Source organism: Anser anser (assembly GCF_964211835.1).
Source record: "Anser anser genome assembly, chromosome: 3".
Lineage (NCBI taxonomy): Eukaryota > Metazoa > Chordata > Aves > Anseriformes > Anatidae > Anser > Anser anser.
Genome location: NC_139722.1, coordinates 44,619,466 through 44,642,754, shown reverse-complemented (window position 1 = coordinate 44,642,754; position 23,289 = coordinate 44,619,466). Strand labels below are relative to the sequence as shown.

Genomic DNA, 23,289 nt, shown 5'->3' with positions numbered 1-23,289 from the left:
TAAAAATACAGGAAAAAAAAGGAAGATAAAATGCAGCAAATATGATTAACTATACCATTTGCTGTTGTCAGAGAGCATAGCAGAGGATGCTGTGCAAAATATTGTGACATGGGAAAAAGTAAAATACAGGGAATAAAAAATTTCATCTGAAAAAAAAACCAACAAACCAACAATCAAACACCAGAGGAATTGAAGGGAATACTTTCTCTCTTCAGTTTAAGCTGACACTGAAAGCAAGGCCTTGTTAGGCCTGGTTCATGACAACATCTACAAACATATTTAAATTTACTGAGTGAAGAGTCTCATTGACTTAGAATACTTTCTCTTCCATTTCAAAGAATATATGTAATTTCACAAATCAAAAACCAGTAATGCTGGTCCAAGAGACAGCGAGTTGTTTCCCATGGTGGTTAATATCCTGGGATGCAGAGGAAGCCAGAGAGAACAACTCACACCAATGGTAACAGTGCAGTGCATAAGCGCTCAGTGCAGCTTAGCAGTTAACGCTTGGCTAAGTCTGTTCTATTAAAAATAACCCACTGATTAAAATGATTTCATTATTTTCAGGGTTCAGTTTAACACTTAAAATACAAAGCTTTGCAACGGGATAAAATTCAGATCAGTTTCCGGCTGAAAGCAGAAACTGGTGATTTATAAGTCAGGTATTTTTTGCACAATTGATTTATAAATGTTTTCTCAACTGGTATGTTAGAAATTGCAACACGGGCCTCCTTTCTGGCAAACTTCAGGGTTACCTGTGTTACCCTGTTTTCAGGAAGACCCGTATTGTGACTCTTTAGCCCACAATCAGGTAAGCTTCATTGTTTAATAAGCAGATTCTTCATTCTCACTACAAATCCCGATGTTATATGTGCATTTGCAAAGACCACCTTACCTAGAAAAGTGGATCTGGACATCTTCTGTGGGTGTAGAACATAAAAGAACCTTGCAGCTTCAACTGCCGCACACTGCTGACCTCATGGGATCTCCACCTCCTGTCCTATGGAGATTTTTACCCTGGGTATTTAGCAGTCATCACAATGGTGGCTCACGGTGACAATTTAATTGAAGTATCTGACTGTGACCCAAGACCTAGTCACTTGTCTTGGGTGATAGCTAGAATTTGAGACAGCAACATAGACAAAAAGGACCCTGTCACCCAATATTGTTTGTTCCCTCTAATAAACACCAGCCTCCATTTAGTTTCAAAACATTACCTGCCCTTCGGCAACCTTTGTGAATATCAGTGAAGTTGGTTCTGTAATCGGTCTTGCCTCGTAACTGTGTGTTCACAAACAGCACGTCCTATTTGCTGTCTGAAAGCCTGGGATGGTCTGCCCTAAGTGCTTGCAGCTCCCAAAGGTGGTGGTATCTTCCCTATCTCTTAGGCATCTATTGTAGGAATGAACGGAATAGGCTGAAACACTTGGAGGTATCGCTGTCTCCCCATGGATCACAGAATGTGCCTAGCAGACCAGATCAAACATGTAACTTTCAGAAAGCTAAATTTAAATAAGATGTATCTGCCTAGGATGAACATGATGAATCTTTCAGCTGTGAGGATGTGAGCTGGATCTCGGATGAGTGGATGAGTGGACTGAGAAAAAAAATTTCATATTCTTCTATCTTCTGCACTAACAGAGAACTCAGTATCACTGCAGCCTTAAAATAATCACTGGATATGAACGATTTAGCCAAACATAGACCTTTGACCAGATATTTGAACTAGCTGTCTGCTTTTTCATTATAGCCAGGAATTGAGACTTTTAGGCTCCTGTTCCTTGGTGATACATTTTGTGCCAAAGTAGAAGTCTCGAATGGATCAGATAAATTGTGCCCTAGAACCTGAACAGCATGCCCTTCTCTTCCACAGAAGAAATGCCCTAAAAGTTGGTGTTATGATGTTATTTTAAAATGAGCGTATATGGTACAGTGGCATCTTACGCATGCAACATATGTATTTATGTATTTGCATGTGCACACGCGTACAGATGGGTGTATGAGAGGCCTATACACGAGTCACCCTGGCAGGTCTGTCTGTGGAAAGCAGGGTTGTGCGGTGGCCTGTTTGCCAGTTAGCAGCAGGGAAGCCTTCTATCCTAGATTTCTAGATGTGGAAACTTTTGTACGGTTATAGAACTTGTGTTAAAGCATTATATATAAAGTACCTTAGACAGCAAACATTTTAAATCCTTTTTTTTTTTTTTTGTATTTTTAGAGTTTTCTGAACACCTGGTCAAAGTCAGCAACAATATTTCCTGCCGTGAAATGTATCAGGGCAGTGCACACACTGACATGACTTTAGGTGACACTTGTGTAAGTTTGACGTCGTACTGTTAATGTTCCTGTAGCTTAAAGTAGTACTGCTTAAGGACCGGCAGAAAATTAAGAAAACGTGCTTCTAAGGTTTTGCAGGTTTCTGTCAGTCACTGTTTGTAAAAGATTAAATAAGGGGTGCCGAGGGGGTTCCTTGTGGCGAGGCACACCCTTACCACGCGTTTTCCCCGGTACCACGTAAAGCGGAGCGGCGCTGGGGACTGAGGAGCCTAGGGGGACCGACGGCGGTTTGAGTAATCACCACAGGACCTGAGAAGGAAACAGCATTGAGTCAGAAAGCACGAACGCCTGGGCATGCGTATCAAACGAGCGAGCACGGAAGCCGACCGTGACGCTCATTTCGCACCACGCCAGCCGGGCACCCGAGAGGCGCCGCAACCCGCTGGAGCGCGCTCGTTAACATCAATTAAAACCGGCACGCAGAGCACCGCGGGAAGCGCCCCACCGGGCCGGGACCGCGCTGGCAGGCCGCCTGCGACAAACCCTTGGCGGGGGAACAAGGAGCAGGGGGAACCCCGCCGCTCCCCTCAGCGCCCCGCCCGTTAACGGCCGTAACGGCGCGGGCAGGCGCAGCCGGCGGCCCCGCCCCTCCCGGCGGCCCGCCCTCCGCGGCCGTGCGGGGCTTCCGGCGGCGGCGGCGGCGGCGGCTTCGCCCTGCGCAGCGGTACGGGGCCGGTGCGGGGCGGGGGGCGGCTGCTGGGGCCGCGGCTCGGTGGTTCCCCGGGCTGGCGCCTCGCGTCTGCGGCCGGGAGGGGCAGGCGGGGGGCGGGCTCGGCTCCTGCTGCGTGCCCGCGGGGCTCCGGGGGGCGGCTGGAGGGGGCAGGGGCAGGGGCAGGAGGGGGGCGCCCGGGGGTGCTCCCTGAGCGCCTGTCGGGGGGGCGCTGCCCGGGCGGGGCGCCGGGGGTGCCGGGCTTGTGCCCGGTTACGCCTAAGGGAGGCCGCGGGGCTGGTCCGGGGTTGTTTTTATTTCTTATTTCCTGCAAGAAGAGGAGGGCTGCGGCGTGGCCGGAGGGGCAGGCGTTCATAAACGCGGTGGCACAGCGCTGCGGCTTCGCGCCGCGTGTAGGAGCTGCGTTGGTAAAGCCTTGCCTGGCGGCTTGCACGCGGTGGGGCACGGCGCCGTGGGCCAGCTCCAGGAGGCGGTGGGCACCCTGACCGCCCCGCCGGTGCCCAGGTGACGGTGGTCTGCCTGGAACCTGGGTGCAAAGCCGCCGCGTCAGGTCTGGGCCTCGCTGCAAGGCAGAGGCGGCCACTGAAGTCATTTGAAAAGCGTGGATTTGGGAGGCTTTGGTGCTCATGACAACAAGACAAACAAGGCTTTAAATAGTTTGAATTGCTTAACATCCCATGGCGTCCCAAGGTGCAGGTTTAGAAGTTTCCCCCGTGTGAAATGGCTCTGTCTCACAGCCAGAACATGTCCCACGAAGAAGCACAGCAAGTGGGGCCTAAGCGCCATAAGAGCTTATTCATTTTTAACTGATACTAGCTCATCACTTCAACAAGCTGAGTGTAGACATTGGCATAATCTACAAAATTAACAGCGAGAGATGCTAATGTGGTAAAAATACTGTTTTGGCCTCTAATGTAAGGTTCCAGTATTCCTTCTGTGCATTAACATGTAAGGATAATTAACCTATTTCCCATTGACAGTCTTTTGCCTGAGACACATTTATTAATTGCATTAATCTTTCTTCAGAGATAACATAATCTATAAATTTTGTCTTTTGCAACTTATCAATGTTGCTGTTTCTTTTATAGTCACATGAAAGGAAACTCTACGTGGTACTCCCAAGCATGGGGTTTGCAGAGCTGGTGTAAAGAGGAGTTGCTACTTCTCTGGCTTTAAAACTCAAACCTGTTGCATGTGTGACTTTTAGATACAGCATTTGCTTCTCTTGAAACAGTACGAACTCTTCTCTAACATGTATATTGGTAGGGATGGCTCAGGGATGAAATATGCCATCTTCATTTTTTTATTCCTATGTATAATATGTTACTTGTTATGTCTCTTACACTCATCCTTCACTCAGCAGCCCCTCCAACCCTCGCTATTTTTCTGTGTATTTCCCACGTTTTTGTAGCATTCTGATTGGTGAGTAACTACGTATTGCTCGTGTGCCCTGTTTCTGCACTTACGGGAGAAAACCGAATGCTGGGAAGTTGAATTTGCAAAAATAACCAAACTAAATAAGTACAATAACGCTGAACAGGATGGGTTACTTGGAAGCTGGACAATGGATTTGTGTACATAAACACCCTGCAAAAAGTTGTAAAGTAGTCCAGAGAGATCTAGGGCTCTTGAATACTTTTGTTTAGTTACTGCCTGTTCCAATGAAATATGTAGAGAAGCCATTAGACATGTTCCTTTATCAAGGAGTGTTTGAAGAAAGGAAATAGTGAATTACAGTCTCAGAAGGCTTTCTGCATGTGTAGCAAGACGGGAGGAAGAGTTCGTCATGTAGAAGAAGGAAGTTTCCTCACGTCGTTGAAACGGTTGTCAATTAAGTAATGATCTGGATAGGAGAGGTTGTAAGTGCCAATAAAACATGTGGATTGTGATGTGTTTTGAAAGAAAGTAGCTCTGAGCTAGTGCTGGCTTCACCCAAAGCGGCAGCGAGCCAAGCTGAGCTGGTTCAGGGTGCTGAGCTGCTCATCCGACTGCTGGTGGTCCATGGTGCAGTAGCACCATGCCCGCCTGTGTAATGGTATCTTGAAAAAGTATATGATATGAAAGAAAGCAAAAAAAAATAGTATGCTGCTGCTTTGGAGGAGGATAATAAGGTACGTTTAAAAGAAACCTTTATTAATGTGATACATTTAAAAGAAACCTTTATTAAGCTTCAGTTTGGCATAATTATGTCTGTACAAAAGAATGAATAATGTGCAACAGGAGTGCTACAGATTGGAAGGTATAGCTGCATAGGCCCAAATGGGTTTCTTAAAAAATAATCAATCAGTTTGAAGAAAGAAAGAAAAAGTTTTCCATGTAAGCTTTGCATTGCCCCAGAGGTGTTTATCTTGATGCTTTGCATAGGCCTGAGTCTGCATCTTTACATTTGCAAAGTTGGATCCCTTTAAGTGGAAGTCACGTTGACCTGTGGTAGTTCCTGAACAAATCTCCACATCATCTAGCCCTACTTATCTATATTTAGTGTAGTTCTTTCACCAGCTAATCGTCTTTCAAACTCTTCAGTGGTTTTTCATTGGTCTTTTAACTCCACACAAGTGTTAATGCTTCTTTTAAAATGCCAGAAAAAAGGGTTTCTATTTGTATTGCAGTCCTAACGCTTATTCATCCTTCTTTCCTGCTTTTATAAGCTACTAAATCCTATGTTAACTTTTAACTCTTTACAAGTAATTTTCCTCCACTTGTATTGTTCAGACTGACATGTTTTTATGACAGCTGTATGTTCTTCCCTGTTTGTTCCCACTTCTCAACTTGAGCCCGTTGGCTGATGACAGCCAAGATTGACAAAGCCATGTCTGTCTCAAGGTTGTAAGTCTGATAAGAACTTGATGGAAATCATTCGGGTTGGTGGGGAGGAATGACCCAACCGAAGTGTTGCTCCTGATCATGGGGAACTTGGCACGTGGTTGGCATTTACTCATTGTGTCAGACCTGGCGTCTGGCTCCTCAGTCGCCTCGAGCCAGCGGGCGGTCACCCTGCTCTGAGTTGGGGTGACAAGAGTGTGGCTCGCTTGGTGCTGCTCCTAGTAAGCTGGGCTCTGAGAGCACTGGGCAGGGCTCGGAGCAAGTTCCGAGTCTTCAGTGCAGGTGTGAAGTTACGTAGGGCACAAGTGGTATGTGAGGTCGGTGATTCACGCCCGCTCATGATGCAGCCCAGCCGAGTGGCTCTGGAAGCTGAGCTCTGTAAAGCCCTGAGTCGCGTGGAGTGGGCTCCAAACAGTCTGAATCAGTGCAGCTTTGAGTTTTGGGCTTGTGGCTGCCCTGGGCTAAGTGTGATGCCAGGGCTTGACGGCAGGAAACTTGCTGAAGTTTAATGTCTGCTGGCACACTTTACAAAGAGATCTCATTTAAGAGGGGGGAAAAGCAGAAGAGGAAGGTATTTGTAATCTTCACTTACATCTTATGGCAGCTCTGTGCTGAAAACATCTTTTTTATTATTATTATAGAATTATTTGAGTTGGAAGGGACCTTGAAGATCATCTAATTCCAACCCCTCTGCCGTGGGCAGGGGACCTATTATTTTTGTTATCGTTTTAATTGTTCTTTTAGAGGAAGAGGTTGGGGAATTTGCTGCTATTTTCCCAGTGCCTTTTCTAAAAGATGGTTCAACAGGGTGTTTGGGGGAAATGTGACATTATTTGGTTTTGGCATTCCAGCAGAGCTTAAAATGAATCCCGAATACCATCTTACGCATTTCCTCCTGCACTGAATGTCAGGAGCAATTCATGTTGCTGACAGCTATGTCAACATGTGAAACTGAATGAAGGACAGGAACTAAACAAAAAGCTAATAATAGAGGAGGCAAGAAAGTGAGAAGTGAACACTTCATTAGGAAACTTTCTCGCTGTCATGAGTAAGAGGACGGCATAGTGCAGCCTGCCTTATCTGTTACTGCATGCGCCGTGTTGACAGCGTTCAAACGGCGAGAGCGGTTTGTATGTGTGTTTTGTGAGTATGGGAAACAAGCAAGTTACCCAAGGAATATGCACAGTGGACTTATGTTTAGGCATACAAATGCCACTCTGATTCCTCTCCATCTTGCTTATTTATTTATCATAGTTTAAACTTGTGCTTTCAAAAGATCTGCAAGGTACGGCCCGATGTGTACCCATTTCGAATGGTAAATAAGGTGGTTTGTCTCCCAGGCAATGAGAGGCATCGTGTTAATTGCTGTTTGATGCATCTTCTGCTATTAGAGAGTCATTGCTGATGGCTCAGTGGTTACCACAGGATACGCACTGTGGTATGTAAGTGTATGCTGGTTAGTGTAAACTAACCGGCAGCTCCAGTAAGGGCTGTTGGAGACGTGTTTATTCTATTCTGAGATATGCTTCGTCATCCCTGTTCTGGCCTGTAACAGGTTACAGGCGCTGCTCCCTGTTTTTCCTAGTGGAGCTGGCAAACAAGCTAATCTGGAGGCCAGCAGAGAAACAGTCGGCGTACTGGAGGGGATGATTCTGGAGTGCTGTGTTACTGCCCGGGTGCGTCATGTACCGCCAGCAGAAATCAGAGAACGCGGTCCCGGTTCTGCTGTGTGTGGGTAAATCTGACTGTTTGCATCACGCAGGTATGGAGTGGCTGCTAAATATGGGACAAGCGTATGTAAGAGGATCTCTATTAGCAGGGAATATGATACAGCACTTCTGTGTCCTGAAAAAAATGTTCAGCTATAAATATTTCTTTACCATTGTAAATAGAAAACTTTAGTATAAAGAGGCTCATATATAGCTTGCCTTTTTCTAGTAGTTAAACCTGCTGGTTTGTCTTTTACTTGTGATTCAATCTAGGCCATGTAAAACAGGTTGATGTCTTTAATTATTAGTACATTTTGTGCTGATTTTTTTCAGGGTGGATGGCTGTGCAGATCTAGTACATCTTGTGTATAACTGAATTGTTACATAAATTAAAATATTTTCTCTTACCAGAATTAAAATGCTTTCTACGGGGACTTCTGCTTCTGATGCCAGTACTCTTCTGAAGACTTACTTTGTTGTGTGGCTTAAAGGAAGATGATACTGTTAATGAATTGTGAGCATCCTTCAGGAGGCTGGTGACCCTTCAATCATTGGTTAATGCTGTCATGGACAACTTCAAAGGGTAATGACAATATTTTTGTGAAACCATTCAGGCTAGTGTACTGGTATGGGGAAGACTGGGATTTTTTTATTTTTTTTTAGTTTAGATTAATGCCCAAAGCTCTTTTGTTTCACTCTAAAAGCCATTCACAAAGTATGGGAACAAATTAGAGGAAACAGTTCACTGGAGTAGCTGTCCAACTTCCAACATAAGCTGTCTTTGAAGAGTGTATTTGCTCTCCAGACGACCTTATAGTCTAGATAATACTTGAGCTAGCTTTAAATGAAATAATTTGGTTACTGGGAGCAGTCTTGCTGCAGAATACAAGCAGTGAAGTGACGTAGGTTTTGTTGAGCTGTGTATTGCTGCAGCCTGTCCACGTATCCGAGTACTTTCTTTAGAACTTTTCTTTTAATTGTTTTAAAAGTATACTGCAGATTATCATCATTACAATTAACTGTAGTTAATCACAAACTCTGCAACAGTTGTTTACTGCAAGGGCTAGATGTCATTTTATACTTATTTTCATGAGTCAGTACAAGATGTTTTTTGTTCTCAATAAGTCCCAGAAAACAATGCTTATTTTAACTATTAGTCTTACTGCTACTTGAGGGTTAGTTTCGGTTAACATTTCTTCATAGTATTCTCTTTTAAATTCAATAAATGGGAAGCCATGCTTAGTAGCCTACAAATAAATAATTGTCATAAAATGTGATAGTTTATTAATGTTTTAGTAGCAGTACATTGTTTAAGAGGATATTCAAAAGAGTAAAGTTTGTGTTTTAAGATATGTTTCATCTGCTCACTCTGTTTATTCATTCTGTTTCGTCAGCAGTTTTGCAAAACACCACAAGCAGTTAATGCACCTTATAAAGGACTCCTGACCTTTTGCAGCTTCGTAAGTCGTATCTAGATGTCACCAGTGTTTCCCATGTTAACAGTCCTGAGCATGTTTTACTATATGTGCCTTCGGCGCCGAGCTAGGACAGCTACGAGAGGAGAGATGAACAGCCGGAGGGCTATTGAATCGAACACCCGGGCCTTACCTATCAATGTTGAAATAGTTCAGTATGCCAAAGAAGTGTTGGATTTCAGCTCCCATTATGGTAGTGAAAACAGCATGTCATATACCATGTGGAATTTAGCAGGTATACCAAACGTGTACCCTAGCTCCGGTGACTTTACTCAGACGGCTGTGTTTCGAACTTACGGGACCTGGTGGGATCACTGTCCTAGTGCTCGACTGCCCTTCAAGAGGACGCCCACCTCCTTCTGCAGCCAGGACTATGTGGAACTCGCTTTTGAGGAGCAAGTTTATCCCACCGCAGTGCACATTCTGGAAACGTATCATCCTGGAGCTGTAGTTCGGATATTGGCTTGCTCTGCAAATCCTTACTCACAAAACCCCCCAGCTGAAGTAAGGTAAATTTTCCTTTTCTCTGTACTTTAGAGTACTCCTCTGTTCTCTAAAATGTTAAATACTACAAATAATGCTGTTTAGCAAACTTTGCTTCTTAGTATTTCTGTATTTCATTTTGACCAACTAACGTTTTCTTTATTTCTGTGTGAATTTAATAATGTGGTGACATGTTTTGAAGAGATGTGGATTTTTCTTCTTGTAGCATGAATTAATGCAGATCCTTATATGAAATTTAATTTGAGTAAGGAGAGGTTTTTTTTTGTGTTGGAATTCTTATGAGCAGTAATTATGTATATCCAAAATCATTTGTGAAATGGCAGTTCTGAGTTCTTTCTCCAATAAGAAAGGAAAATTGTCCAGAAGACTGAGGATTTGTGGCTGCACTATCGTCCTGTCTCAAGTAGCCATGAACTTCTCTCTGCGTGCTCTACGTTGTGTGTGTATATATATATTAGAATTGGGCACTATACTTATCCATTTGGAAATGAGGCCAAAACCAGAAGTAGAGAATGGTCAGACAAAAGGTGATGCCATTTGTCTGATCTTTATTTTTGGTTGAATCAAAGAGTGTGAGTAGCACTTGATCTTATTTGCTCCACAGGCGAAAAGCAGCCCACTTGGTCCTGTTGTTTTTTCTGGTAGTAAGAACTCCTGATCACATTCTGGTTAGGGGGCGAGGGATCAGGAAAGAGGGGGACCTGGAGAATAGTAAAAGGATGAAGAAAAATGCTGTAAGCGAGGTAGGAAGCTCATCGTGAGGAGGTGTGGAAATAGAAACAGAAAGAGAACCCATGAAAGCACAGAGTTGGGGAAAAAACATTAGCTATCGGTATATGCAATCAAAGTATGCCTAAGGCACACTTCAGCATACTAGACAATTGATGTTTTCTTGTAAACATTAGAAAATCAGGTGTTTTGTATGTATTAAGAATTCTCAATGAATCTGTTTTGTGTGGTTGTGTCATCTACTGTTTAGTAAGTTTGTTTTACAGCTCGCTAATGAATAGATACTGTGTAGCTCTAAAGTAAATGTCTGAATTCGAGGAGCAGCGATAGGTCGAGCTAATAACGATAGGCCTATGTTAGGAAGTAGGAATGCGTTTGGCGCTAATACAGAAGTTATTTATAGGATTGTGTGGGTGAAGGTAGCTTTTAAGACTTCTGAACTTAGAACCTAATGTGAAATGACTTTTGGTCAGTTGTTCTGTGAACTTTAATTTTACTTGTTTGATAATATAGTGCAGATTTATGTAGACATTATTTCTGTAACTTCATAACATAAGAAGATAGTATGCTGCAGTGCAATGCAAGGATATAATTCTGAAAAATAAGCCAATGATGTCTTAAAAAAATGCCTATGTAGTTGTTGGTTCATAAAACACAAATAACTTTTCCCAATTTTGAGTAAAGACCAATAAGTTTTCAAAAAAAAAAAAAGCTTAAGAAATGTTAAATGAAGGAGCTGTTTAGTAAGGTGCACTAGAAATAAAGAAAAATGTTCAGAGAGCTAAAAGAAGAGAAAATACTCATTAAAAAAACTTTAGGATGTTCTTTATCCTCTTGAAATGTGGTTAGACTGAGAGCTCAGACTTCCCCTTTTTCATAAGAACAGATGGAATCTCTGTAGGACCCTGCTTTTCTTTGTAGACAGAAGTATTTTCTGTTCTGCTTACCTAGGTTAGTGTTATTTTTGTTTAGAAGGCTAGCAGTCTCAGCGAGCGTTGGAACCAGTTATCCGTTCTACATTTTCAGTAACTTCTGCTCTTGCTGCTAGGGAAGTGCTAGAGGGATTTGTACTTTTCCTCAGTAGGAGTTGGCTGTTTGCAGATGCACCTTTCCTTTGTCTCCTACTTCTGAAAGATACAAATGTGTCTTATCCGTAGCGGGAGGTAACCCTTTCTCCACATGATGTATGCAGTATTTTCTCTCCTTCCTTTTGCTCACCTATAGGGGGGAATATGAAGAGTTACAAGAATCTGTCCTCTCTTCTGCTTAATTTCCACTGTTTTCCCTTCCAAAAAAAATCTGAGATGTCAACTAAGAATAACTTTCTGGAAGTAGGAATGCTGTTGATAATCTCAGGTGATTCAGTGCTTGACAGACGTGTTGAACTTGAACTACCACACCATTTCCTTTCCTTAGGAGGCTATGCCTCAGTTACTCAGAGGGCTTTTAGAGCCTTGTGTTCCTCTTTCTGACTGTTGTGATGCTTTTAAATCACCTGATTACCTAAAACCAACCAGCATTTACAGGTTTTTATTTGCTGGCTCTTGGTCTGTTTCTTTCTGAACACCACCACAGAAAGGGCAGGTTATTAGAAAAGGTCCTTTTCACCAGCTTGTACTTTGAAATAAAAAGGAGGCCAAATTCTGGAGTCAAACCTGTTGTGAGAGGAAGAAGTCTGAGACTTCTTTAAATGTTATGTTTAGTGAAAACGTTCTGCTTAGTGGATTATACTATGCCAGCTGGATGGTTTTTTTTTTTGCGCAGTATTTAAAACATCAGCGCATGCAAGACTTTGCTGTGTGCAAAAGCTCCTAACCCGCAAGAGGCTCTGTGATGGCTTGGTGTACCACAGTTCTTGCTTAAGAGGTATTTTATATATCCTTGTAGGAAAATGCCTATAGCCCACATAGTTGGCCTGCAGGTTGCTCTGTTGCTTGTTCTGTACTTCAGTCGCGCCAAAAATGACTTATGCATGTGTTCAGAAAAGGGTCTTTAGTGGGGTTCCTCTGGTGGTGGTGAATTGGATATTTCTGTCAATCACAGCTTTTTTTCAAGTCTTTTTTACAGGTGGGATCAGCTCGTCATTGAGTGGGAGAAAGCATTAAATTATTTTTCAGGTTGGAATGTAATTCTGCCTAACTAATGCTTAAACTCCTCAGCTAATTTGAGTTTTTTCATTGTAGTTTAACCACAGTTTCCAGTGAATTGATTATTCTCTGTCATCTTGTGCTGCTTTAAAAACAGAAAACATATCACTCACCTCTGCATAAAACAACTTTTAAAAATCATAAATATCAGAGAAGCATGCATCTTTACACACGGAGACGTTTTTGTGCTTTTCATTAGTGCTACTCATACTTTTGCTGGTGAGAAGTATTTTTAGTTTTGGTAATTTCTTAAAACTATATACAACCGTATGTTAGTATCCATGTGCAAATTTCTTAAACGAATTAGCTGAGTGCAGAAAATCCAAGCAAAAATTACTGAAGTGAGATTAAGGGAATATTGTAGTGAAGAAATCCCTCTTTTTTTTGTTAGATGACACTACATGATTATGCTGATGCGAGCATGTAGGTTTTGTACTGCAATACGTGCAAATGTTTGGTCTGGGCTTGGTAGCAAAGGTGGTGGGTCCCTCTTCAGCCTGCAGAAGAGGCAGCTCCACGCAGCTGTACTGGGGGCACCGCAGCTGATAGTGGCGTGAGCTGGGCCCAACCAAGGAGGAGACCTCGTGTTTTGTTTCTCTTAGTGTATTAGACTGATGGATAGGATTTAACTAGCTTCTGTGATGAGGGCAGTGTTTTCTTCTTTTTTTTTCTTTTTCTTCCTCATCCACCCAGAAGGTTTATTCATGACAATTCCCTAATGGCTTCTTCAGTATCAACCCTTTTGAAACGCTCTGATGCTCCTAACACTTTGTTAGCTGCTGTCAGGCAGTAAGAGCTTGTGTGCGTTTAAATGGGAGCTTTCAAGTCAGAAGTAATTTTTTTCTAAAGTTTTTCAACTTTTTCCTTTTACAAAAATAACTTTGATTTTTAAATTTGGAATATAAAAGAAAAAATGGTCCCTGTTCTTCTGTCACGGTCTTTTTTTAACTTAATTTGACAGTTTCTCTTATCTTGTGTACCTTATAGTGACACCACATTCATGTGTTTTTATAAAAGCTCCAAAAACAGTTTCCTAACTCATCTGGGATGTGTGGCAGTACTTGGGGTGATGTTTCACAGTATGTCTTTACTGTTATGCAATGATTGCTTCTTTAGTAGATTGGGATATTTTGTGTTTTGTTGTTGTTGTTGTTGTTTGCTTGTTTTGAACCACCTCCCCTCCCCCGGCTTGTTTTCTACAGATCCTAAATAGGTTGTTTCTCAAAGGTGAGACGATAATTATTTTACTGGCTGGGAGCAGTTCCAGAACTACCAGTGGCACCATTCTGCCTTCTGTAGTCTTGCCATTTACGTCTTTTTAACTTATTTTTTTCATGTTGTTTAGAATATTGCTAGATGCTCTTTTGAACAAAATTCCAAGTTTGATTTTGTAGACGAACAGCCTGGCTCAGTATTTTCAGGCTTAGCTGTGTTAGCTGCATGTGAGGCCTCTTTCTGAAGGCCTTGAAGGCTGTAAAGCCACTGCAACCAGAAGAGAAAGCTAAGGAAGAGAGATGAAGTAAAGGGCTGCTTCTCCTTCCTTTAGGAATTTCATTGTATATAGGCAATAGGCTCTGTCTCTGAAAGCCAAATCCAGATGGGAATGTTGCAGATTTCTTTGCTGGCAGACGTCTTTGATTAAACAAATAAATAAGTCTCCCATTCTGATAAAGGGAGTAAAACTGGAAATGTAGTGTGGTCTTACGGGTCTCTGTCTTGTAGACAGTGACATTTGGATGCTTCTTCCTGCTCTGCCTTTTGTTCCCTGTGAACCTTGGAGGAATGCACCCAAAACACTGCTAATACTATCAACACATTAGAGTGTGGTAAGGGACCTTCAGGGCTGTATCTCACCTATGTCTAACACCCAACTTAAGTTCTAGCCGTTTGCATCCTTACTTATAACTTGTTTTAACATCTTCAGGGAAAACAGGTCTTTCTCTTGTCCAGATGACCGTCACAGGTAAGTGACGGTCAGTAGCCAACTCAATTGTGAATTTCTTGGGAAAGGGCACTTATTTTTTGTGCTTCAGGATCATGTACCGCTTCCTTTACTTTCTACCCCAATCTCAATTTTATAATGCAAGAAGTCTTCTCAGTAGATTGCAGACAGTTTAATCTTGTCTCACAGGAGAAGAATCTGATTTACTTGTACTAGGAGCCACTTTTCCAAAGGATCTTTCTTATATATTTTCTTGGGAAGTAACTAGTTCTACTCAGACATAATCATAGCTATTGCCTTTCTGCATAAAAGCTTTCAAACAGCAACAAAAAATAAAAAAGCAGTATTTGTTGGGATTCAATTTCTTTTTGTCTTGGGTTAAATAGATTCTGGAGGATCTTAAGTTTGGAACAAATGCAGGCAGCCTTATTAGTGAAGATAATAAGATACACATCCTCAGACCAGAACTTGGCTGTCAAAATGCCTTTCTTCCAAAGGGTTTTGAAGCGGATGGTTTTAATGAAAAACACTCCAGAACAGCAGAAATGCAGTTCTTACTGAAGCCTCTTGGAAATATTTTTTTCATCCATTTCCAAGTATAGAGGCTTTTCTCCCATTTAGGTTGCATATAGCCTGTTCAGTGTCAAGGTACATTGATACATAGATTCTAGAGGAAGAGACCACTTCCAGTTGCAGCAGCGGATGTATTAAGAGATTGCTTACACTAGGGAAGAATATACCAACCCTGACCCAGAGCAATTACTATGGCCTGTTTTTTTGTGTGGTGCCACCAAGGGAGAGAATAACGTCAGAAGCAACTTTGTGGACTTGAGGCTTTCCAGTTAAACCAGCGGCTGACTCCTTCAGAGAATGATTTGCAGGCTGTTGATGAAAAAAGCAGTATGACGAGGACAGTGGAAAATAGTCACTGGCCTTGTTGTTCACCAGCACTTGGTTTGTAACATGGAGTTTCACAAGACTGTGAAAAGTGCTGCTATGTCTTTCATTTACTGTTCTCTAGTTTATTACAAAGGCTGGGAGCTGAAGGCAGTACTTGCTGAAGGAGGTTGTTGCTTTGCAATTTGATGAATGTAGGCGTGCAGATGCATTTTTTTTCCAGTGCTGCTGCTAGTTAATCCTTTCTCCAGGGCACCAAAGGAGAAGTCAGTAACTAAGACATGTTCAGTTAAAAGTTGATGGTACAGTGTGTGTTAATTAATGAAAATACAGTCCTGAGTTTCCCTCAGGATGGTTTGAGTGGGTATATGAAAGTGTCTAAGAAAAATATCAGGTGGTGATCTGGGTGTGTTCAAGAAAGGTCATGTGCAATGCCAACATTAGGTATTTGCTTAGGGCATCGACCTATGGAAGAGGGTGTGACAGTGGGACTAGATCTGTTGTATTTTTCCATGAGTTGACATTCATCTCCTAAACTAATGAAATTTTCATTCGTAGTGTAAGTTTCAGAAAAAAAAAAAAGAAACTCTTAACCTTATGGCAGAGGTGTCCACTCTAGTGTGTTGGTACTTGCTGACGTTCCGTATGTTCTCCAATCCTGCATGTTTGGTTTTAGTTCATTGTATTTTTTTTTTCCTTTGACAGAAGACTTCTTCAGGCCTCCTATTCTTCTGTAAGGTATTCATGGAGAGTGGCATGATGTAGGATAGGAAAATTTGTCTGTGCTTACCTGAAAACGTCCATTGTGAAATGGAAGTTTCAGCCAATATGGAATAATTTTCCTATCCTTGAAATGTGAGCAAATATCAAGCTTCTAAGGCTTATTTATACTGTGTTATGTTTAATGGAAGTCCTTTTATATGTTTTACTTTCTGTTATGATGGCCAGAGTTTAGGCATTCGGATCTGGAAAGCAAAGCATGTTTGGTTTTTCCTGTGTGTTCTGCAGTACATGTTAGTGTTGAACAGCACTTGCAAGCTCAGAGTAGTGGCATCTGTTACGGGGAGCAGAGGTGCTGAGGTACTAGGAAGCAGACCCAGCGTCTCTGAGACCTGTGAGATAAGACAGTCTGAGATGCATATTTGAAGCTGGGACCAGGCTGATATGAAAAGGTGGAAGAGATAGGGAAGTGTCTGGGTTTTGCACAGGGAGGGTTCGGAGATTGCTTTAAGTGTAACGTCAAAGGGCCAGTGGCTGCTGGAGGCTTCCTTCTTTGCTAATCAGCTGAACTTGAGGATGAGGAAGAGGGGAGGAAAAGATGGGTATCAGTGACTGAAGGACCTCTAAAATCCACTCACTGGATGAGGACCGATGCACATATAAAGAGCATGTTTCTGTTTTCAGGCCTTTTGACAAGCTTGGGAGCACTCAAGACCTAATGAATATAAGACTTGATTCTCCAGATTACTCAGTTGGCAGCAGGGTTCGCTGTCAGTTACTGGAAGAGATTTGAGGTCTGTGTGTACAAGTGAGGATGTATGTTTGGAAGCTCTGTGCATGCACTGAACCTTCTTCTGTCACTGGAACAAAGAACATAAAAATATTTTAGTTTATCGGTTTCAAAATTTTAATATTCTTTTCAAAAGGCCCTTTTAAAGATGATCTGAAGATCCTATTTTCTCTGATATTTAACCGTAACATTGTACTAATAAGATAATTTGACAATGAAATGCTTCTAAAAATGGTATTTTACTTACCTGGTTAGATAAAGGACAGGTGATTTTTTTTAAAAAGGATTTGTTAATGCTGCAATTTGGACTTCTTTGATGTGAATGAATGAGAGCTGTGGTTTTTTTTTTCCCTTTTGTGTTTTTGTGAAAACCTTGTGAGGTTGGCTGACTGTATTTGAGTTGCTTGACAAGACTGTTCCCTGCGTACTAACATACGATCATTGTCAAGACATCTTCAGTCCATTTGTTGCAATAACCTTACCTGTGAAATGTTGGAACGTGTGTATAACAGTAGTCTAACACAAGTGCATGGCAATGAATGTACCATTTGTTTTGTTAATTAGCAATACAGAGAAAATATGCCACGGTTATGAAGTAGTGTGACCTGGTAAATTCATTCTTTGGATATTTACCAAGGCTAGGGAAAAATGTAACAATTTTCACTTGCCTTTCAACCATGTTTCTTGCTTTCTGAATACTTCTGACAAAAGCACTCTTCTGTATTCAGAAATTGGTTTAGTTACACTTATCTTAATCCCGTACTTGTGCCCAATTTTTTTTTCCCACAGATGGGAAATCCTTTGGTCCGAGGCACCTACAAAAGTGAATGGTCCCCAGGCTCGGCAATTCACACCTTGTATCAAACAAATAAACTTCCCCACAAACTTAATTCGAGTGGAAGTGAACAGTTCTCTTCTGGACTATTACACTGAATTAGATGCAGTAGTACTACACGGCGTGAAAGAGAAACCTGTGCTTTCACTGAAGACTTCCATGATTGATATGAATGATATTGATGAAGATGAGGATGAAGAGAAGTATGGCTGTGGAATGGACACTCTTAACAAACAGTTCAGCATTGTTACCCTCAGGGAATGGCCGACTAATGGGTATTTTGACAAGCTGCCTTATGAGGTGAGAAAAGCATGTTTATACTCCAATACAGTTTTTTAATAATTGAGTGCAAAAGTGCCGTATGCAGTGTACTGACCAAGAATGTTATTTTTTTCGGTTACAGTTCCTTGCATTCTTTTGTGAGTCTCCTGCAGTTACAGTATAGTTATGCCTGAGTTATGATAGTCTGTCTACTTCCGTGGGTGGATATTAACAAGTCAGTTTGCTGGTGTATGCATTGTTACCACATTTACTTCTCAGGAATCCCTCCACCGATGTACTTTTTTTTTTTTGCCAGTTATTCTAGCCTTAAACTTCTAGCTCTTGAATTTAGAATCTTCCACTAGTTTTCCAGTAGTACAGACACAAGTAATTTTTAGTCCTTATATTTGACAATGATGTTATAGGGAAAAATGGAAAAAGAATGTATAAATTATTTTTGCTTCCAAACCTTTTATTGGTTTAAAGTTTCTTTTCCTGATCTCTTACAAAAACCTGGAACTGCTGGAAATATGATTGCTGAACATTGAGTGCTGACCTGGAAACTTACTGGAGCGTAGACGTTCACGGAGACTGGTATCATAGAGCAGGAAGGGAGAGATGATCACCTTCACCTCTTCAGAAATAAACTGGGTTTGCATGTAGTGGAGAGGAGTCTTTACTTGCTGGTCAGACCTCAGGACCTGTTCCTACCCCTTAGGCTGCTGCAGTCTGGCAAAAGAAGCCAGTTTTTGTTTTCTGAGGTAATATATCAAATGCTCACTGCTCACGGTGCTTTTGGCTTGAATCAGTTTCACTTGTGAAAGCGAAGGAGGGTGGTGAGAGATACTGTCACTGATTGCAGGGCATTTTCAGAAATATGTGATCTAACACAACAGTATTTTGTTTTCATTATGTCTTTTGTTTCTAAGCTCCCTAGCTCAGCACGTGAAGGCCATGTTGGGTGCCTGTGTGCTCTAGTAACCTGCAGGACTTTTCTTCTGCTTGGAAAGAGGACAAGAATATGACGATTCTCTCTATCTTCTGTGTGTTTATCTTCTTTTAAAAGCTTCTTTCAGTTCTTGAGGGCTTATTTGTTGTTGCTACAGTGGAATAACAGATGAGGATACCATCCTCATCGTGACTTAGCACTAGTGTTTTCTTCCTCCACAGAATCCATATAGTAAATATATTTCACTGTTGCTGCTTGTATTGAAGTAAAGAAAGTAGTTTTCTGCATATGCAAGGGCGTAGTTGAGTCTAGAACATCTTAAAATGTGTAAATGTGTTTGAAATCTTTGTTTGTCATTCAAACAACACTAATTGTAGGGAAAACTTGATTCAAATCTGGGCAGTCTTGTTTGAAAAGACTGGATAAACTGCTTTGTAATATAGCTGCCTATCAGAGGCCTATCCGAGATTAATCTTACTTTTGTTATGCACAATTATACAGATTATCAAGATTATAGTGTATGTAATTATAATGTGTAGTCCTGTTACTCCTTTGAACTCCTGCCTCCATGTGCCCTATTGTGCTTTTCTGCTTTCCTTTTTGTGTACCAGCTACCTTTTTTAATCAATTTTTTAACGTTTGGTTTCATGAATGCATTTATATGGTCTATCAATACCAAGCACATTTTTTTTTATTCTGCTTTGATTTAAAGAACCTGAATGGCTAGAATACTTATCAGAAAACTACAAAGGAGTATTTCTGGACTGGTTTTGTGACAGCAGCAGTCCCAGTCTTCTGCTTTCTTGATCCAGATGGAATGCTTGGGTATTGAAACAACAAAAATGTTGTGCTTTGTAGTATGACAGTGTTTTATCTCATCTGATATGGGAGCAGTACTCTGCATGCTGTCTTCAAGAATGACAAGTGTCAGATTTTTCTGGAAGTGTTTGAATTCTGTAATGAAGTAAGGAAACCACCAACTCCTTCCAATTTTGATTATGACACATTACATGAAAAAATTTTCTTCTTGTAGGCTCATGCTGATTATGAATGTGCAACTGTCCTTAGTATTCATACATGGCTGTTTCTTATTTGAGCTGACTGTTTCAGGCTTCTTCATTCTACCCAACATAATTCACGAAATATGTAAGCCGAATGGCCTTCTATGCTAATCTTGAAGTAGACGACAGTTCTTCCAGTCCTTGTTTTGCCTTCAGTGTCTTTCTGAAAATTCTGTAGTCTATGAAAGCATAATCTATGTTGCTCTTCAGGATTGATTGCTGCAGTGTGAGCTCTAAAAACGTTGTTATAGTCCAGTTAGCTTCTGCCAACAAGAGAATAATGCTCACCTCCTGGGGTGTAGAATTCCTTAGAAGAAAGTGATGAGCTGGTTGAGAGAATATTCCTTCCGTGCTCATGGGCAGTGTTGACAGATCCTTAGTAGCTGTGGAGTACTTGTGCTCTCATCATCTGTTCTCCAAAATTATCTTAAATTTGAGTAAGGATTTTCTAGGAGCCTCTTCCTGTCTGTCTTTCTCCTCATTATCTTTGATCAACTTGCATTGCTTGTAAAGTGGAATGAGTAAGGCCTTAGTTTTAGTCATCTTTGCAGGCATGCTTGAGACCTGAAGGCCTGAACCAAGCCTTCAAGAAATTGGAGAAATACCTGCCACAGCATACCTGTTGTGCAGTGTGAGACTCACTAAGATACTCAGGTACCAAGAACTTCTGTCCTCTGGAGGAAAGGCAGGAGAAATCCTGCATGCTGCAGTCCAAAATATATTTTTGATATAAATTTTCAATACCAAAAGGTATAAGTGATGTTTTCATCATTCCTTGAAGCCAGTTTTTCCTGAATCTGCCGAAAACATTTATGAGCTGTTTTTGTCTACTGGGGAAGTGAGTTTTACCACTAGATACGGATTTGGCACTTACATTCCAGGAAAATTGGTCTTAAATGTAAGACATACATCCCTGAAGTGATGCTTAGAAGAACTAAAGCAATAAAAAGGAGCATTTTTATCACACAATTCTTGCATCTTTCCAGAACAAATATTTGTAGTCTTTTAGATAGTTGGAAACATTTTATGCCTCTCTTTGGATTGAGAATCATGCAAGGTCTTAAAAGCTGCTTTAATGGCTGATAACCATGTGGCACAAGGTTCCCTTCGGTCAGTGGCTAATGTACTGCCAGTTGCCGTAGCAGACATGGCTCTGAGCAACGGCACATGGAGAAGACAGCTCTACAGCCCTAGCCTTCCTGGAGACTTGATAATTTGTGGAGGTGGTCAGTATGATGCTTTTCTGTTCTTGGAATCAAGAAGGGGGTTAAAACCTTCACAGCCTTTCATTGCTGAGAAGATCAGAGCCTGTGCTGTTGTGTTGTAAAGCCCATTCCACCGAAGCATTTTATGTGGGTAGGATGAAGAAAAGGGAGACTTAAATGGAATGTTGGAAAAGAGTTGCAAGGTCCTCTCTTCATGTATTCACATAAGCTATTAAGTGTGTATGCATTTGCTGGTGTAAGCTATGGGATGGTGGAACTAGGGACTACGTTTTTTTAAACTCTGCTGAGGAATACCAAAAGCCACAGAATGTTTATTATCTACTTCCTGCCTTCTTTCTTTTCCTTTTTGTGCATGTACCCTTCATCCTTTATCGAAGCATGTCATAATAGCAGTTCTAATTATTTAGAGCCTAAGCTGTGGCAGCTCTAGTTGCAGAACAAAAAATTACAAGTAATTTGAGTCTTACTGAATTAGTTTGTTTAGGCTAACATATTTTCACATTGGAAGGGCTCAAATAGAAAGATTGAGGGAGGAAATTGATAGCGCAGAAATGTTAGGTTTGACTAGTATTAGAGGGCTGTCTTCTGACCACATCAAGTTCTACATTATCATACTATAGCTAAATAAAGTATATTATTGGATTGAAGTGATTATTGCTTGCCACAGTTCATATTTAAAAAAAAAAAATCTTCCTGGTTGGTAAGTAGTACTAGAAGCTGTAGCCTTGGTTAATTTTTATCCTGTGCATTGAAGCGTGTGATGGGGATCCTGTCTGAGCTTACAAGCTAACTTCGATGCAGTAGGTAAGATTTGTTTTGTTTTTCAAAGATGTTGTATTTTTGAATTTATAATTCAAAATATATGTAAATGTTTAAGGTGTTGCAATGAAGGACTGTGGTGGTGATTAAAAAAAAAAAAAAAGGCAGATCAGATAAGACTCAGGATCCTTTTGGTGTGCAGATAGTGCTCTGAATTTGTACATTGTAATTCTCCACAACTCAGCAAATAGTGATTTGGAAGCCTCCAGTTTTTAGATATTATCTCCAACATCTGTTGATCTCATCAGATCTCTAAAACTGAGTATGTGCAGTGTTTCTCCTGGAAATGCGAGAAAGTACTTCTTATTATTTTGATTTTTGATCTATCAAAGGCAATCAGTGTTTAAATTAGCTATATTTTTCCCCTCTGTTTTTCAGTGATCATTGTTTTGACTGAACGATTTATAAAAAAGTGAAACAATAGTTGTAGTAATTTTTCATAAGTACAGAGTAAAAACAGTTGTTTGCAGGAAGTAATGTTGTGAGATCAATTTTCAAAGCAGATAGTTCTGTGGTGTTCTTAGAATCACCGTGACCACAGCATAACACAGTACAGCACATCACGTCGCATACTCACAATGGTATCAAGTTGTACTTTATGCTAGGATATACCTACTTAAATAGTGCATTTCTGACAGAGTCCAGACTAATAGCGATTAATGGTTATTAGCCTGTAGATTTGGAACCTGTTATATTTGTTTAATCAAAAGCAAGAAAAAATACTTCATTTTCATAGTGATATTTCATTTTTTTCATTCTAGATATTTCATCTTGGGTAGGGTAGGGTTGCAATGTCCTCTATGTTATAAAGTACTCATTATAGTCATCAGTTAGTGTTAAGGAACACTGGTGAGGCATTTATAGTTTTATTCACCATTATCTTTACTGCTCAGAAATCACAAAGTAACTTTATTTTCTGTTGAACACAATTTGTGTTGCTTTGTATGAGACATTTATTACACCACATTAGTTGTAGACATAAATTTAGCTAACTGTGCAGCCTTCATTGCTGAGCTGTTTGTTTTAGAAAACCTAATAAATATTGGACGAATCTGAGGGAGAAAATACAAAATACTTAGTTGGCTTACAGAATGCAGAATATCTGAAAGATTGCAAAACAGTTGGAAAGTGTCTTTCAGAATATTGAAAATTGTTTAAAGCTAATAGGTGATCTTAGACAAATGTGTATGTGTTTAGGTATATCCTACTGCAAAGCCAAAACAGTGTTTGTGTTTTAAGCTGAGGCAAAGCAAAAGTCCAAGCAAAGGAAAAATCAAAATATCAACGTAGGATCATATCTACATTAGCTCCTAGTTTGATGCGTCTCCTATTGAAATGCTGACAACCTAAATGTCAGTTGGGAGCAAACTTTGATTATAATTTGTTAACTGTGAT

At 40.9% G+C, this 23,289-nt stretch overlaps 1 protein-coding gene across 7 annotated transcripts in view; it reads left to right on the top strand.

Annotated features, from left to right (window-relative positions):
- The first annotated feature begins 2,839 nt into the window (after nucleotides 1-2,839).
- Nucleotides 2,840-23,289, top strand: part of FBXL4 (F-box and leucine rich repeat protein 4) — a 53,903-nt gene continuing 33,453 nt past the window's right edge. For 4 of the 7 annotated variants that reach the window (XR_014581220.1, XR_014581221.1, XM_083828049.1 and 1 more), the window contains exons 1-4: nucleotides 2,840-3,001; nucleotides 7,951-8,122; nucleotides 8,934-9,523; nucleotides 17,533-17,878. Coding sequence is in view for 4 of the 7 variants with exons in the window: in XM_083828049.1 (XP_083684175.1) it covers nucleotides 9,015-9,523; nucleotides 17,533-17,878 (855 nt within the window). In the remaining 3 variants the exon portion in view is untranslated. Of the gene's footprint in view, nucleotides 3,002-3,204; nucleotides 7,593-7,950; nucleotides 8,123-8,933; nucleotides 9,524-17,532; nucleotides 17,879-23,289 lie in introns of those variants that run through there. The other 3 variants (XR_014581219.1, XM_083828048.1, XM_083828046.1) reach the window with 2 other exon arrangements.